Genomic DNA, 17,801 nt, shown 5'->3' on the forward strand with positions numbered 1-17,801 from the left:
ATCCGGCGCGGTTAGCGCTCAAGCATACTCAGGGCGGAAGTTACGACAAGTAGGGGCGGAAGTAGCTTCTGCCCGGGGACGCGGTAGACCCTCCAGGGATGTGACGCCACAGCGGAAGTGAAGGTGGGTTCTGCTAAGGGCAGGAGCCGAACCTTCACGACTGCGGTTCCGGGCTTCCGGAAGGGACTTTAGGGGAAGTGGGCGGGTGGAAACGCGACAGGTTCATGAATTATGCATCAAGGTACGAGGGGCGGCATGGATTCTTAAAAGTCGGGTCCTGGTTCCCTTCCCCCAAGGGGGCGATAGGCAGACGTAGGGAGTTACCATTCTTTTTTCTTACTCTCAAGAATGTCTCAATGATTTGAATATGAAAGAAAGGAAAAGGATGTGTCAGTAGTTTTCTGAGGTCCCTCCTTAGGCCCAAAGCGTGACTAATAACCCCTCCCAGGCCTCAGAATCCGACCCCTGCCTAACCACACCCCTTACTCTCTTTGCTTTGGTCTCTAAGTTCTTGTGGCCCTCTTCCACATCTTTATCTCCTACTCACCCGGCTTTACTTTTACATATAGCACTCACCTCTACCTGATTCTATATTGGATGTTGGATTCTATATTCTATGTTGGATGTCCTCCTCTTCTCACTGGAATATCAGCCCCACGAGGGCAAGGACTCTGAGTTGTTCGCTGCTGTATCCTCAGAGCCTGGCACTTAGTAAGCAGTTGGTAAACGTTTGTTGCATCAATGAACAATTAACGTGAACTTTTTCAGGAAGCCTTCCTTGATTGCTCCAACGGTCTCGTTCTCCGAATTTCCACAGCATTTAGTCCGTACCTTTTTTTTTTTTTTGTCTGTTTTAACTATTTCATATATGTGACTCTTAAGCAAGTTTGTCAGCAACTCGGGAGAAACTGTTTCATAGATGGTACCCTCCCACTGCTTTGCTGAGCACACAGTAGATGCTAAATAAATACATGCTATTTGAGTAAATGAATGCTGCCACCAGCTTGTCCCAGATCTGACCAGAATCCCTCTGGGCTCAGCTCTATTTCGAGTGAAACAGAATCAAAGTGCCTCCTATTAACAGTAATAGTTCCTTGCTTAGAGATCAAAATAACCCGGATAGGAATAACTGTAATGCCAAATTTTACATATAATGAACATAAGACTCTGAAGACTTAAGTGATTTTTCCCAAGGTCAGAGCTTCCCCAGAAAGTAGCAAAAGACACCTAAAAATAAAAATTCCAATTAATTGTTTAAATAGAAGGTATGTATTTGTATCTTTTTAAAAGCATCCGCTCTCTTTATCACATTTTGAGACTCTGTAACCTGTCTGTGTCAACGCAATAGTGACACAATAGGATAAGGGTCTTAAGGGCGCAGATGTGACCAGACGTAGTTGCTGTATGGGTTAGAGATCGATGATTTGAGAAACCTTGATTTGGGGGCAGAGATAGAAAAGTGGGAGCAAAATGGTGGTAATCACTATAAGTCCTGGTTCTCTTTCTGTTCTTCTCCTGTTTACAATAACTGGCACCCCCCGGGGCCTCGGTGTCTCCAACTGTCAACCCTGCTGCTGCCCTTGCTATAAGAAGCAAGTTTTAGTGCTTTGAACTCCTTAGAGAAAAGCTTTAGAGAGATAAATGTGGGGCGTAGGGGGAGGAGGGCTGTTAATTTTAGCCTGGGGTTTTCCAGCTGGCACACTGTTTCCATCTTGAATCACTTCCACACCCTGAGCTCTGCCTGGGAGATCCCTCCTCCTGGGGGCTTCCCCACTCCCTGGTTTGGTCTGAGCCACAATGGTAATCATTCCAGAAAAATGCTTAAGAGAAGCCTGGCTTAGTCATTTGATGCACAGCTCAGGAGGCAAAGAAAGCATAGAGATGAGAGATGCTGGTCCCAGTAGTGATGGGTGGCCTCCAAGAAGCAAAGGGGTAGTATGGCCACCGTTTGTGTTCTTGGTCTGTGACTAAGCAGTGACTGCTTTGCCACTTGGAGCCTTCTGAGGACCTCGCGAGGCCCCATAGTTTCAGTTTCAACACTACATGAGATAAAGTTAGGATCCTTCCCCAGGGCCTCCTGACTCTTCCTGGTTAGCATAACAATGGGATTTAGTTTGGGATCATTCCTTTAGGACAACTCAAAGACTCGGACATCTTTCTCCTCTGTCTCTCCCTGCCATCTGACTTTCCATGGGGAAGGAGGGCATTTAGGGAGAAGGAACAGGTAAGAATTTCCTATGTCTTGCTGGTATATTTTAATTTATTTAAATTTAGAGAAACAGCAGTCTAATCGGGTGATAATTAATTCCCTCTTCATTAGGGACCTTCATGTGTGCCTTTTGCATATGGATGAGCCTTGGGGTCACACTGTCCCTCTGAAGAGGAAGGTGATGAGAGACATGTGCTGTCCGGGCACTTCAGCTCTTCCCCTTCTGCGCCTCCTCTTCCCCCCAACCCCCACCTGACAAGGACTAGATTCCTGTGGGGAAGGAAGGGAAAGGGTAATAAGGCTTCCTCTCCCGTCAATCTCCTCCCCCTCCTCCTCCTCCCCCTCCCCTCCTCCTCCTCCTCAGGTCCTTCCCTCACTGCCCCCAGCCCATCCCAGCAGCACCTCTTCCTGCACCCTCAGGTCTCATCCAGCCCTCTCCCTTCCACCAGCTCCAGGCTGGGGTCTCTTCAGGTCCCACTGGGTTGACTCTGAGCTCGCCTCAGCAGCATGTTTGCCTTGCACCTCTGCTTTTAGCTGGTTCATCACTCCTTGGCCCGGATCTGCTTCTTTCTTCTTTTTCTTAGGGAGTCTGATGACCCGAACCCACAAACTGCTCTGATCCTGAGAAATACACTCCCTCCACCTCGCTCACTGTTGTGTGCTTCGTGGACTCAGCCACACTTCACTTGAGTACACAGTAAAGCGCCCCAACCCCTAAAGCACCCACCTACAGATACACAGACATTCCCGATTCTGACTACAAAAATAAATACATGGAGGCCAACACAGGCCAGGGCAGCCCCCCTCTTGCACGTGACCGTCTCCTCTCCTCCCTGGAGCACCCCCATTTCCAGGGAGCAAGTGGGGCACAGATGGGGGTGGGGGAGAGATGGGACCTGGGTGGTTACCATGGCAACAGAACCTAGCAACAGCTGAGAGGCTGCCGTGTGGGTTTTTGCAAGGCTGTTTCGAGAGCCAGACCTAGAACTGGGGGCTCAGAGGTGACTGATCCCAGCCGGGCATCCTGCATTCCCTCCTCCAAACGCACCCCTCGATTGCACGCCCACACCCCAGCAGTGCCTCTCAGAGCGGGCAGAGCAGGGAAAGCTAATGAGAGCTAACCGCGGGGCTTCTGGGGGCAGCTGTGGGCGGGGGCGGGTGAGGGGGCAAGGCTGCCAATAAAGCAAGCAGGGCAGCCAGCCTCTTTCCTGCGGCCCCTCTCATCGCTTGCCCGTTGCTCCATCTTTTCTTCTCCTTTTGCCCTTCGACCTCCACGTGTCTATCAGCGCTCTCCTCTTCCTTTTCTTGGTTGCGCCATCGCCTGTGCTTCTAAGTGTTTCCCTTTTCTTCTGCCTCCTTTTTCGTGGTCTCTCTTGACCTTCTCTAGCAATTAACAAGCCACTCTTCCGGTTTCTCTCTTGCTCCGGCTGCTCCTTGTCAAGACTGCCCCCCTTCAGTGTCTCTTCCTTCCATTCCATCCCAAGTCAAAGCCCCCGAATCCCAACCCCGGGTCAGAGCGGGCCAGGTCACATCGGGTCGGGAGGGGTTACCCGCACCCCCCTCATCCTCCTTTTCTTCCCTCTTAGCTGCCCATCGCCCCTCCTCCTCTCCTCTCTGTGGGGCTCATAAGGCAGAACCAGGGGACTCAGGTATCTTGCAAAGGCTTTATTTGAAAATTTTGAAACTTACATCCCACAAGAATTCAAGAGTATCACCACAAGAAGAAAGAGATAATACAAAAATATATATCACAGCATAGGAGCCAGGTAAGAGAGGGAAGGAGGAAGGAAGGTGGGAAAGCCATGAGAAGTCAGGACAAACCTGAGGGGGCGGGTGGTGCAAAAGGAGGGAGAGTGGAGGAGCCAAGGAGGGAGGAAGGGAGGGTCGGATTGGGAGGCTCCCGATGGCCTTGAACCAGCTGGCTCGGGTCCCTGGCAGCCTAGGTGGATAGGGAGGCCCTCAGGGAGGCCGGCAAGTGGAGGACTGGCTCGGGGGCTCTGAATTCCAGAGTGACACACACAGACAGCCAGGACAGACGAGACAGAAGGACCTGGGAGGCAGGGGAGGGCAAATGGGGGCCCCTTTCTCATGTAGTGCAGCAGGTGGTTCCCCAAAAGCCATCTCCCAGACAACAGAATGTAGCAGTGGAGGGGGTAGGAGTTTGCGCCCTCAGTACTCCCACTCCCCCAGGGAGCCCTCAGGGTAACAAGGGCTCGTGCCCTCGGAGCGGGATGGGGGAGACAGCGAAACACATGAGCGGAGCGGGATGGGACCGTGACAGACGGAGGCGCCCGGAGCCCCCAGCTCACCTCCCACCCACCTCCGGGGCAGCATGCAGGGGCCACAGAAACTCAATCAGTGGGTGTTCATGAGGCGAGAGTGTGAGCAGGACACACGACGCCACAGCGCGGGGCCGGGACATGCACACCAGAGTCCACGGGAGTCACCCACTGACCTCTGAGTGATGGGCCACTGAGCGATGGGTGGGACGTGGGAGAAGACAAAGGGAACAGGGTGAGACGAAAGGGAGGACGTGAGGGATCCGCGGAGGGGAGAGACGTGGCTAGGGAGACTGGCCGTACAAGAGGGTGAGTGTGTGCAGTGGCTCGTGAGGGGAGAGGCGAGTGTGCAAGGCTCTCATGTGAGTGTGCCAGGGCGGGGCCGGAGGCCAAAAGCCACAGATATGTGAGGCCCCCACCTAAAGGAGGCTGAGCAGGTGCGCTCACCCGCGGGCTAGCGAGTGTTCCGAGGCGCCCACGGCCGCCCTGCCCTCAGCGGGATGGGGGCTGTGCCGGCCCCTTGGCCCCCTGCTTGGTGGCAGCCCAGGCTTGGGGGGGATCACAGATTCACCAAGGGAATCCTGAGAGGAAAAGGGAAAGGGCACCGTCAGGAACCAAGAGGCAGGCCAGAATCGAGAGGGCAGTCCAAGAAATAAAAGGGATCAAGGTTAAGAGGGCAGAGTTGGAGTTAAATGGCAGCATGAGAACAGGACGCAGATCCACAGACAGCGGGAGATGGAAGGGTGCCCCCGGAGAGGAGGGGCCCAGTCTCCCGGGGTGGGGGGGCGGGTCTGCCTCCTTTCCACCCACCCGGGAGGGAGCGCCCCAATCCCACCATCGCAGCCCCAGGTGCCTCCCCTGCCCGCCCTCCCGGCCCTCTGCCCTGCCCTCACCGGTTCAGCTGGAAGGCTGGAGCCCCCTTGGGCTGGGGCATCCCAGGCCGGGGTCCCCCTCGGGGCTCCTCGTGGTCAGGGGTGGGGGTGGGCGAGTCCCCGAAGGCCCCCAGCACAGTGACCCCGGCTGGGGACAGGTCTGTCAACGGCTGCTGGCTCTCCTCCTGCCTCAGGGCACCTTGCTGCCCAGAGGGCCTGCGCCGCTTCTGGCTGCGGTCCCAGCTGGTGCCCCGGAAGGAAAGAGGTTCTCACACACTCAGGAAGCCCCCAACCTGGGCTTCCAGCGCTGGTCGCCCCTAGCCTCCCTCAGGCACCCACAACATCCTACAGCAGAGAAACCAGCCTCTAACAGGTCCCTAAGCCCCGTGTCCTGAGACCACGTCCACCAAACCACTTCCTCTCCCCGCCAGGGGGCTCGGGAATCTAAACCACCCTCTCGCCTGGTTCAGATCCACAGAATGAGTAGCTCCTCCCCCCAGACACACAGTCCCCCAGAACCGCCTCTCCCCCACGCATACCCAGCAGAGCCATTTCCCTCCGCAGCAGGCGCCTGGCAGGTTTAGTTCTAGTTCAAAGCCAGCTAATGACCTGGACACCTCAGTCTAATGATTCTTGCAGTAAAGTGGGAAGGACTGCACGACCCGATATTAAGTGTGTGCAAAGGAAGCTCGGATTTTTCTCCCTCCTCCCCAGGCAGCCTTAAGAAGGGGCTCTGCAGAATGGGTCATGGAGGATATGGCCACAAGGGGTGGCCACCAAAGCCCCCGTGCACACAAATGACTCCCCACCCTCCCATCACCCTTGTATTTCCCCAGAAGGAATCTGCACTCATTTCTCAGAGCTTCCCCCACCCGAATCCTTCCTACCTTTTCCCAAAGTCTTGCCTTAATCCACCACTTCCTATCCCACCGCCAGCAAAACTGCCGCCCTGGCTCCTTCCCTCCTTCCAGCCAAATGCAGCCAAACATTGATGGGGATGCCAGCATCTCCTCCCCCCACCCCAGCTTACCAGAACTTGAAGATGATGCCAGTGGCCACGAGAACAATGATGACGGAGATGGTAATTGTGACATAGAGCTGAGGGTCCACACCTGCTTGGGGTAGGGAGAAATTTTTAGGGAGGCCCGAGGTGGGGGGAGCCGAGAGAGGCTGGGGGTGGGGTTGGAGTGTTGCCGTCTGAAGCCACATTGCCCAACTCTTTCTGCTTCTCTGGAGCCTCCCCGCTTTATTTTTATCATCGGCTTTCCCCAGAGTTTTCAGCTCTTTTCCTCCCAAATCCTTTTTCTCCACTTCCCCAAATCTTCTGTATATATGGGATGAGGAGGAGGTTCCAAGGCCAGAGAGACTGCACAGAAACTAGGGGCTGGAAACGTCCATCTCCACCCCGGCCCCACCCCCAGACCACTGGCCCCGTCTCAGCGCTCCCTGAGCCGAGATGTCACCCTGAAGGGCTCGTTCATTTCCTCTGCCTGGAATACTCCCACTGTTTCCAAGGTCCAGCTTAAATGTCAATTCTTGGAGGGTGTCCTGATCCCCAGGCAGAAGTAGTCTCTCCCTTCTCTCTCTGCCTAAAAACGTGCCGTGCGCGCCTCCATTAGAGCATTTATTACGTTGACTCATCCCCGAGTGTTTACACCTCTGTCTTCTCCAGCGGACCTGAGCTCCTCTGAGGCTCACATGCATCTTGATCTCGGCCTCCTGTGCCAGCGTTAGTCCCTGACACATTTGTGGAAGGAGCTAACAGGCAGGACCTCTGCTGCTTTCTTTAGAGTCTTCAGCCAGCCTCCCCACCCCCAAATCCCTACCAACCTCCCCAACTCCCACTCACCTTCCCCGCGGCCCCCGAAAAGGACTGGCCGCAGGGTGGCAGGTGCTTCTCCAAGGCTAAGCCCATCTCCATCACCCCGCATGGAGTCTGAGTTGGGGTGTGGGGTGGCCAGCCCATGCGGGGCTGCGAAACCATAGTCCAGGGGCAGAAATCCAGGATTGGCAGAGTTGGGGTCCCCCCCATCCTCTCGAGACACTGTAGGACCCCACACAATAGCCCAGGGGTACTGGGATGAGGGCGGCCCCTCTTCAAAGCCTGATGGGGTGGCCGGGGGCGAGGTGCCCGGCAGGACTTGCCGACGTGATCTTGGGACCCGCGGGGAACGGCTTGGTGGAGGTGCCCGCTCCCACACGCACACGTGGCGTGGGGCTGAGGGCCCTCCCCGGGCACAGGGGGGCCGGGCTGGGGCTGGTGGGGTCCGAGGGGAGGAGGAGGAACCTTGAGCAGGCGGTGGGAGGGGCAGCAACAGCAGTGGCCAGAGAGGGAGGAGATGGAGCAGCAGCAGCGCAGGCCTGCGGGGAGGGAGAGCGCGCGGGTGAGACCAAGGCCATCCTGGGCGTATGTGTGCAGAGGACAGGCCGCCTCCCTCCAGGACTCTGTGCAAAAAGTAGGTGGGCCTTGGGAAGACTGGTCTCATTTCCCATCTTCCTAGGGTCTAGCCCTCAGGATGGAAGGCCCTGGGTGGGCCTAGGAGGGAAAGGGCCAAGACCCCAGGGAAAGTGGCTTCCAAGCTTCCCCTGCCGGGCCAGACTTACCACACTCTGGACTCCATGTCCGAGATCTTCCTCAGAGACGCCCCAGATTTTCAGCCTTTACTGGGGGAGAGAGGGGTCGTCACACCCCAGCCCTGCCCTGAGTACGTCCCCGGCTCATTCATCCACCAGCTCACTTCCACCTCCCCTCCCAGCTGTGGCTGCCAGCTATGCTGCTCCCGCTCAGGACACATGGCTGCAAGCATCCTCTTGCGGCGGGCGGCTGGGGAGCGGGGAGGGGAACCCCCAGAACGGTCCCCCGTCTAGCCCCCAGCCCCTATCTACACAACTTCCCAGGTCCCTGTCACCTCCCCACCCCAGGGTCTACTCTCACTTCTCTGGCTTCCTTCCGTCTCACTTCCTCTGCCCACAGCTCCTAGCTTTTCTTAGATCTTAATTTAGAGCCAAGAACCTTGTGATTCCTTGAGCACCTACCGAGGGAGGGAGGGAGTCTGAGTGGGGGAGGGACGAGGAAGTCAATCTGAGTGAGTGTGTGAACGTGTGTGGTCGCACAGGGGGAGCATCCCAGCCTGCCCACCCCACTTGTTGTCTGAGGCATTTCTCTTATGATTGAATGGCCCCAGGATCTCATCTTCAGGAGCAGGGGAAGAGGAGATGGAGGGATGGAAGGAAAGAGAGAAAGAGAGAGGTGGGCGGGAGAAAAACTACAGAATATAATATTTGCTCAATGTTCGATCGTCCGAATGCACAGGTGCCCTCTGAGGGGAGGTGGAGTTGGGGAGAGGCCACCCCCTCAAAGGAAGCTCTCCTGGGTAAAGAGTCCTGGGAGAATCGGGATGGATGGTTTTGAAAGAGGAGGACACGTTCTCAGAGCTGAGGGTGGTGGATCCAGGCGGTGGCAGCAAGCTCCCCAGTGAAGGAGGATACAACACTTGGTGTCCTCTGGATTCTGGGTCTAAATCTGGACATTAAGCACTCTCAGAGAATAACAGGGGAGTAAGGTGGGCGAGTCTGGGGAAGGCACTGGGGAAGTGGGCTGTGGGGAGAGATGGGAAGCGATGATGGCCTGAAAGGGGGAAGGCTGGTGAGGCGTGAGAAGGGAAGAGAAAGGTGAAGAGGAAGCAGATGAAGGTGGCTAGTCCTGAAAGAATGGACGGGGGCGCGCAGAGGAGATCGGCAGCTGGAGGATGCTGAGGCTGAGAGTAAAGGTCAGGGAGGGAAGGTGAGAGGGTGAGGCGGTCACAGGAGCCGGGAAGAAGGAGGAAGGGCAGGAGGAGGAGGAAGGAAAGGTCCAGGCAGGATGGGAAGTGGGGATCGTGGAAGGGGAAGGGAGAAGTGGGGTGGAGGGGACCAGGGATGGGAGGAAGGAAGCGGGAAAGGAGAGAACATGGTACCGAGAACAAAATGAGACAAGGAGGGGACGGGGCACGGAAAACGGGAACAGCAAAGATGGAGGAGATGGAAATTGTTTCTTCCAACGGAAAGGGATACGGAGCTACGGAGAGAGGCAGGGATGGGGGCCTGGTGGGAAGAAGGGAGATGGAACCGGGAAAAGAACGAAGCTGCAGGGACAGAGGAAGGCGTGTGAGCCAGGGGAGGGGAAAGGGGCTCCCAGGGGCGTCTGTGGCCAGCTGACTCCAGGACCCGCTCGCCTCTCCGCCTGTGCATCCCCCCTCCCCAACCAACGTCATCTCCAGTCCCCGGACCCCGCACCCCTTAGTCACCCCCTCCAGGAAGCCCCAAGTCCCCTGGCTGGCGTGCCACCCCACCCTCCCCTCGCTCCTCACCGACCTGTTGTGCGCAGGAGACGAGCTGGGGGTGGGGCGGGAGCCTCGGGCTGGGGGAACCGGGCCCCATCCCCAGCGCGGCCGCGAGCCCACCCCTCCCACAGGCCCACGCTCCCTGGACAGGGCTGGAAAGCGATAAGGGGGGCGGGGGACGAGGACCAGGAGGTAGGCGAGGGGTCTCCTCGGGCGGGAGCGCCGAGAGCAGAAAGGGAAGCCGAGGCAGGAGGATGCAAGGAGCCGGGGGCTGAGCCCACGGCGGGAGGAAGGCAGCGGCGGGGACGGCGACCGCTGCGCCAGGAGGGCAGGATGGAGTCGGGACCCGCGGAGCGAAGGAAAGCGTGGTTGGGAAGGCGCGCTTATGGGCTGGAGGCTCGAGCCGGGCGAGGGACCGCGTCGGGAGGGGCGGGGGGCGAAAGGCTCGGAGTCCGGGAGGGCAGGGCCGGGCTCCCTCGGGCGGGGGCGTGGGGGTCCCTCTCGCTCACCTGCATGCCTGGCGCGGCGGCGCGACGGCTGCGGGAGCTCGGGGCTGCGCCGGGCTGGGGGGTCGCGGGAGCGTGTGGGGCACTGGGCATGGTCGGGGGGTTCTGAGGGCAGCGGGGTGCTGTAGAGGGTGGGGGCGGGCGCCCTGGGCGCGGGGCGGCGGCGGCGGGAGATGCTCGGCTCGGCTCGGCTCGGCTCGGCTCGGGCTGCGCTCGGCCCGGCGGGGCTCGGCGCGGCAGCACGAAGCTCTTGGTCTCCGCCTCTCCCCCTCCCGCATGGTTTAACCCTCCCGCTGCCGCGCCTGGGGAGCCGCACCCGGCCGCGTCCCAGGTGGAGAACGCGAGAGGGCAGCGGACGGTGAGCACCGTCCGATTCCCCGGGTTCCGGTGGCGGGCTCCTCCACCCTTCACCCCAACTCCATGGACACCCCTGGTTGCCCCAGTCAATCTCTGAGATTCTGAGTCACCCAAAGCTCTGTGACCCCAACTCTGTTTCGCCCCTGTTGCAGAGTGCTGAGTGCTGGGGATGAGGTCGGGGTGAGGGTGGGAGTGGAGACCTCGGATTATCCCAACAGCTTGATCCCCTGATTCCATTCTGGTCCTGCTGCAATGCATTCTTCCCGAAGCAAACCAAACGATCTTTAAAATAGGTAGACCGAGTTGCATTACTCAGCTTTTCTAGCGCTCAGAGTATCAAATTCCTCACCATGACTTACAGGGCCCTGTATAACCTGGCCCCGCCCCTCCTAACGCTCTTCATGCCCCAGCCACACTGGACCTGATCTATGTTACTAGAATTACAAGGGCTTAACCTGCCACAGGGCCTTTGCATTTGCTGTTCCCACTGCCTGGAATGTTTTACCCTGGCTTTTCACAATGATTCACTCATTTCATTAAAATTTCACTTAGATCCAATGTCATCTCCTCTGCGAGGCCTTCCCTAACCTCTCTGTCTAAATGGGCTTCCCCTGCCCCCACTCTCATCCTGTCCTACCCCCGCCCCCTTTCAGGTTACCCTTTTTTACTTGAGTTGCACTTCTAGGACACCACACTCTTCTCGTTTCCCTTCATCCTCCCTGGCTTCTCCTTCTCCGTCTTCTGCTTGACCTCTAAATGTTAGAACTTCCTAGGGCTTAGTCCTTGGCCCCCTTCTCGTTCCACATTCTCTGTCCAGTGATGTCATCCAGTCCCAGGGCTTAAATACTATGTAAATGTCAGCAAGTCCTAAATTTATATCCAGCGCTCCAGACTCATTTATCCAACAGCCTACTTGACATCTCCACTTGGATGCCTAATAGCCATACAAAGCTCCCATGGCTCAAATAGATGTCTCGAATTTTCACTGCTGCCCCCCAACAATCCATTTCTCTCCCAGTACTGTTTCCCGTCCTGGGATATGATGGCTTCTGCTTGTTCAGGCTAAAAACCTAGGAAGCATCCTTCCTCCCTTTCCCTTGTCTCACTGATTCCCACCGTGTATCTAATTCATCAGCAAGTCCTGTGAGCTCTGCATCTAAAATATGTCCTGAATGCATCTCCTTCTCTCCATCATTGTTATAATCTTGCTATAATCTTGTTGCTTCTGCCCTTGCCCTTTACAAACTAGTCTTCACAATATCTAGTAATTTTTTTATACAGCAGGTTCTTATTAGTTATCCATTTTATACATATTAGTGTATATAGGTCAATCCCAATCTCCCAATTCATCACACGTACCCCCACCCCCTGCCACTTCCCCTCACCCCTTGGTGTCCATACGTTTGTTCTCTACATATGTGTCTCAATTTCTGCCCTGCAAACCAGTTCATCTGCACCATTTTTCTAGGTTCCACATATATGCATTAATATATGATATTTGTTTTTCTCTTTCTGACTTACTTCACTGTGTATGACAGTCTCTAGATTCATCCACGTCTCTACAAATGACCCAATTTCGTTCCTTTTAATGGCTGAGTAATATTCCATTGTATATATGTACCACATCTTCTTTATCCATTCCTCTGTCGACGGGCATTTAGGTTGCTTCCATGACCTGGCTATTGTAAATAGTGCTGCAGTGAACATTGGGGTGCATGTGTCTTTTTGAATTATGGTTTTCTCTGGGTATATGCCTAGTAGTGGGATTGCTGGGTCATATGGTAATTCTATTTTTAGTTTTTTAAGGAACCTCCATACTGTTCTCCATAGTGGCTGTATCAATTTACATTCCCACCAACAATGCAGGAGGGTTCCCTTTTCTCCACACCCTCTCCAGCATTTGCTGTTTGTAGATTTTCTGATGATGCCCATTCTAACTGGTATGAGTTGATACCTCATTGTAGTTTTGATTTGTATTTCTCTAATAATTAGTGATCTTGAGCAGCTTTTCATGTGCTTCTTGGCCACCTGTATGTCTTCTTTGGATAAATGTCTATTAGGTCTTCTGCCCATTTTTGGGTTGGGTTGTTTGTTTTTTTAATATTGAGCTGCATGAGCTGTTTATATATTTTGGAGATTAATCCTTTGTCCGTTGATTCTTTTGCAAATCTTTTCTCCCATTCTGAGGGTTGTCTTTTGGTCTTGTTTATGGTTTCCTTTGCTGTGCAAAAGCTTTTAAATTTCATTAGGTCCCATTTGTTTATTTTTGTTTTTATTTCCATTACTCAAGGAGGTGGATCAAAAAAGATCTTGCTGTGATTTATGTCAAAGAGTGTTCTTCCTATGTTTTCCTCTAAGAGTTTTATACTGTCTTGTCTTACATTTAGGTCTGTAATCCATTTAGAGTTTACTTTTGTGTATGGTGTTAGGGAGTGTTCTAATTTCATTCTTTTACATGTAGCTGTCCAGTTTTCCCAGCACCACTTATTGAAGAGACTGTCTTTTCTCCATTGTATATCCTTGCCTCCTTTGTCATAGATTAGTTGGCCATAGGTGCATGGGTTTATCTCTGGGCTTTCTATCCTGTTCCATTGATCTATATTTCTGTTTTTGTGCCACTACCATATTGTCTTGATTACTGTAGCTTTGTAGTATAGTCTGAAGTCAGGGAGTCTGATTCCTCTGGCTCTGTTTTTTTCCCTCAAGACTGCTTTGGCTATTCAGGGTCTTTTGTGTCTCCATAGAAATTTTAAGATTTTTTGTTCTAGTTCTGTAAAAAATGCCATTGCTAATTTGATAGGGATTGCATTGAATCTGTATATTGCTTTGGGTAGTATAGTCATTTTCACAATGTTGATTCTTCCAATCCAAGAACATGGTATATCTCTTCATCTGTTTGTATCATCTTTAATTTCTTTCATCAGTGTCTTATAGTTTTCTACATACAGGTCTTTTGTCTCCCTAGGTAGGCTTATTCCTAGGTATTTTATTCTTTTTGTCGCAGTGGTAAATGGGAGTGTTTCCTTAATTTCTCTTTCATATTTTTCATCATTAGTGTATAGGAATGCAAGAGATTTCTATGCATTAATTTTGTATCCTGCAACTTTACCAAATTCATAGATTAGCTCTAGTAGTTTTCTGGTGGCATCTTTAGGATTATCTATGTATAGTATCATGTCATCTGCAAACAGTGACAGTTTTACTTCTTCTTTTCCAATTTGGATTCCTTTTATTTCTTTTTCTTCTCTGATTGCCGTGGCTAGGACTTCCAAAACTATGTTGAATAATGGTGGTGAGAGTGGACATCCTGTCTTGTTCCTGATCTTAAAGGAAATGCTTTCAGTTTTTCACCATTGAGAATGATGTTTGCTGTGGGTTTGTCGTATATGGCCTTTATTATGTTGAGGTAGGTTCCCTCTATGCCCACTTTCTGAAGAGTTTTTATCATAAACGGGTGTTGAATTTTGTCAGACGCTTTTTCTGCATCTATTGCAATGATCATATGGTTTTTATTCTTCAGTTTGTTAATATGGTGTATCACATTGATTGATTTGCGTATATTGAAGAATCCTTGCATCCCTGGGATAAACCCCACTTGATCATGGTGTATGAGCCTTTTAATGTGCTGTTGGATTCTGTTTGCTAGTGTTTTGTTGAGGATTTTTGCATCTATATTCATCTGTGATAATTGGTCTGTAATTTTCTTTTTTTGTAGTATCTTTGTCTGGTTTTGGTATCAAGGTGATGGTTGCCTCATAGAATGAGTTTGGAAGTGTTCCTTCCTCTGGAATTTTTTGGAAGAGTTTGAGAAGGAGGGGTGTTAGCTCTTCTCTAAATGTTTGATAGAATTCACCTGTGAAGCCATCTGGTCCTGGACTTTTGTTTGTTGGAAGATTTTTTTTTTTTTTTTTTTTTTTTGCGGTATGCAGGCCTCTCACTGTTGTGGCCTCTCCCGTTGAGGAGCACAGGCTCCGGACGCGCAGGCTCAGCAGCCATGGCTCACGGGCCCAGCCGCTCCACAGCATGTGGGATCTTCCCGGACCGGGGTACGAGCCCGTGTCCCCTGCATCGGCAGGTGGACTCTTAACGACTGCGCCACCAGGGAAGCCCTGTTGGAAGATTTTTAATCACAGTTTCAATTTCATTACTTGTGGTTGGTGTGTTCATATTTTCTCTTTCTTCCTGGTTCAGTCCTGGAAGGTTATACCTTTCTAAGAATTTGTCCATTTCTTCCAGGTTGTCCATTTTATGGCATAGAGTTGCTTGTAGTAGTCTCTTAGGATGCTTTGTATTTCTGCAGTTTCTGTTGTAACCTCTCCTTTTTCATTTCTAATTTTATTAATTTGAGTCCTCTCCCTCTTTTTCTTGATGAATCTGGCTGATGGTTTATCAATTTTGTTTATCTTCTCAAAGAACCAGCTTTTAGTTTTATTGATCTTTGCTATTGCTTTCTTTGTTTCTATTTCATTTATTTCTGTTCTGATCTTTTTTTTTTTTTTTTTTTTTTTTTTTTTTTTTTTTTTTTTTTTTTTGCTGTACGCGGGCCTCTCACTGCTGTGGCCTCTCCCGTTGCGGAGCACAGGCTCCGGACACACAGGCTCCGCAGCCATGGCTCGCGGGCCCAGCCGCTCCGCGGCATGTGGGATCCTCCGGGATCGGGGCATGAACCCGTGTCCCCTGCATCGGCAGGCGGACTCTCAACCACTGCGCCACCAGGGAGGCCCTGTTCTGATCTTTATGATTTCTTTCCTTCTGGTAACTTTGGGTTTTGTTTGTTCTTCTTTCTCTTGTTCCTTTAGGTGTAAGGTTAGATTGTTTATTTGAGATTTTTCTTGTTTCTTGAGGTAGGCTTGGATAGCTATAAACTTCCCTCTTAGAACTGCTTTTGCTGTATCCCATAGGTTTTGGATCGTCGTGTTTTCATTGTCATTTGTCTCTAGGTATTTTTTGATTTCCTCTTTGATTTCTTTAGTGATCTCTTGGTTATTTAGTAAAGTATTGTTTAGCCTCCATGTATCTGTGGTTTTTTACGTTTTTTTCCCTGTAATTGATTTCTAATCTCATAGCGTTGTGGTCAGAGAAGATGCTTGATACGATTTCAATTTTCTTAAATTTACTGAGGCTTGATTTGTTACCCAAGATGTGATCTATCCTGGAGAATGTTCCATGCGCACTTGAGAAGAAAGTTTAATCTGCTGTTTTTGGATGGAATATCCTATAAATATTAATTAAATCTATCTGGTCTATTGTGTCATTTAAAGCTTGTGTTTCCTTATCAATTTTCTGTTTGGATGATCTGTCCATTGGTGTAAGTGAGGTGTTAAAGTCCCCCCACTATTATTGTGTTACTGTCAATTTCCTCTCTTATAGCTGTCAGCAGTTGCCTTATGTATTGAGGTGCTCCTATGTTGGGTGCATATATATTTATAATTGTTATATCTTTTTCTTGGATTGATCCCTTGATCATTATGTAGTGTCCTTCCTTGTCTCTTGTAACATTCTTTATTTTAAAGTCTATTTTATCTGATATGAGTATTGCTACTCCAGCTTTCTTTTGATTTCCATTTGCATGGAATATCTTTTTCCATCCCCTCACTTTCAGTGTGTATGTGTCCCTAGGTCTGAAGTGGGTCTCTTGTATATATATATGGGTTTGGGTCTTGTTTTTGTATCCATTCAGCAAGCCTGTGTCTTTTGGTTGGAGCATTTAATTCATTCACGTTTAAGGTAATTATTGATATGTATGTTCCTATTACCATTTTCTTAATTGTTTTGGGTTTGTTTTTGTACGTCCTTTTCTTCTCTTGTGTTTCCCACTTAGAGAAGTTCCTTTAGCATTTGTTGTAGAGCCGGTTTGGTGGTGCTGAATTCTCTTAGCTTTTGCTTGTCTGTAAAGCTTTTGATTTCTCCATCGAATCTGAATGAGATCCTTGCAGGGTAGAGTAATCTTGGTTGTAGGTTCTTCCCTTTCATCACTTTAAATATGTCATGCCACTCCCTTCTGGCTTGCAGAGTTTCTGCTGAGGAATCAGCTGTTAACCTTACGGGAGTTCCCTTGTATGTCATTTGTCGGTTTTCCCTTGCTGCATTCAATAATTTTTCTTTGTCTTTAATTTTTGCTAATTTGAGTACTATGTGACTCGGCGTGTTTCTCCTTGGGTTTATCCTGTATGGACTCTCTGTGCTTCCTGGACTTGGGTGGCTATTTCCTTTCCCATGTTAGGGAAGTTTTCAACTATAGTCTCTTCAAATATTTTCTCGGGTCCTTTCTCTCTCTCTTCTCCTTCTGGGACCCCTATAATGCGAATATTGTTGCATTTAATATTGTCCCAGAGGTCTCTTAGGCTGTCTTCATTTGTTTTCATTCTGTTTTCTTTATTCTTTTCCGCAGGAGTGAATTCCACCATTCTGTCTTCCAGGTCACTTATCCGTTCTTCTGCCTCAGTTATTCTGCTATTGATGCCTTCTAGTGTAGTTTTCATTTCAGTTACTGTATTGTTCATCTCTGTTTGTTTGTTCTTTAATTCTTCTAGGTCTTTGTTAAACGTTTCTTGCATCTTCTCCATCTTTGCCTCCATTCTTTTTTCGAGGTCCTGGATCATCTTCACTATCATTGTTCTGAATTCTTTTTCTGGAAGGTTGCCTATCTCCACCTCATTCAGTTGTTTTTCTGGGGTTTTATCTTGTTCCTTCATCTGGTACATAGCCCTCTGCCTTTTCATCTTGTCTATCTTTCTATGAATGTGGTTTTTTTCCACAGGCTGCAGGATTGTTGTTCTTCTTGCTTCTGCTGTCTGCCCTCTAACGCATCTATTCCTGATAAAAGCCCCTAGGAGGCTCTAGAATGTCCTGTCGCTATCCCTCCTCCTGGCCCCACTTTTCATGTTGCTTGGTTTTTAGTTCAGCCATTCTTTCTTGAGATTCCTTTCAAAACAGGAGAACTTTTCACACTCCGTGTCACCTTTCACCAGTTGTGGGCAGTGATTTGACTGTGGATCCAAGCCCCTTTGATTGGATTCCTCCAAAGAAAGTTCAGCACTGGGAATAAGCACCTTTAACTGGAAATGTTGGCTTATCTGCTGCTAGTGTTGGAGGGTCTCCTGCAGAGGCAGCAGGTGACTGTGGCTCCCCGCGGGGACAAGGACACTGGCAGCAGAAGTTCTGGGAAGTGATCCTTGGCGTGAGCCCTCCCAGAGTCCGCCATTAGCCCCACCAAAGAGCAGGTAGGCCTCTAGTAATGTTTTGAAAATCTAAAT

At 51.1% G+C, this 17,801-nt stretch overlaps 1 protein-coding gene across 1 annotated transcript; it reads right to left on the reverse strand.

The window, feature by feature from the left end:
- Positions 1 to 5,013: 5,013 nt before the first annotated feature.
- Positions 5,014 to 7,981, reverse strand: PIANP (PILR alpha associated neural protein). Its single transcript, XM_060113850.1, has 5 exons — positions 7,965 to 7,981; positions 7,210 to 7,721; positions 6,391 to 6,472; positions 5,382 to 5,603; positions 5,014 to 5,069 (listed from the first exon to the last, which is right to left on the reverse strand). Exons 1-5 carry the CDS (start codon positions 7,979 to 7,981, stop codon positions 5,048 to 5,050), a joined length of 855 nt encoding a protein of 284 aa, XP_059969833.1. The 3' UTR covers positions 5,014 to 5,047.
- Positions 7,982 to 17,801: the final 9,820 nt, after the last annotated feature.

Source organism: Mesoplodon densirostris, chromosome 11 (genome assembly GCF_025265405.1).
Source record: "Mesoplodon densirostris isolate mMesDen1 chromosome 11, mMesDen1 primary haplotype, whole genome shotgun sequence".
Lineage (NCBI taxonomy): Eukaryota > Metazoa > Chordata > Mammalia > Artiodactyla > Ziphiidae > Mesoplodon > Mesoplodon densirostris.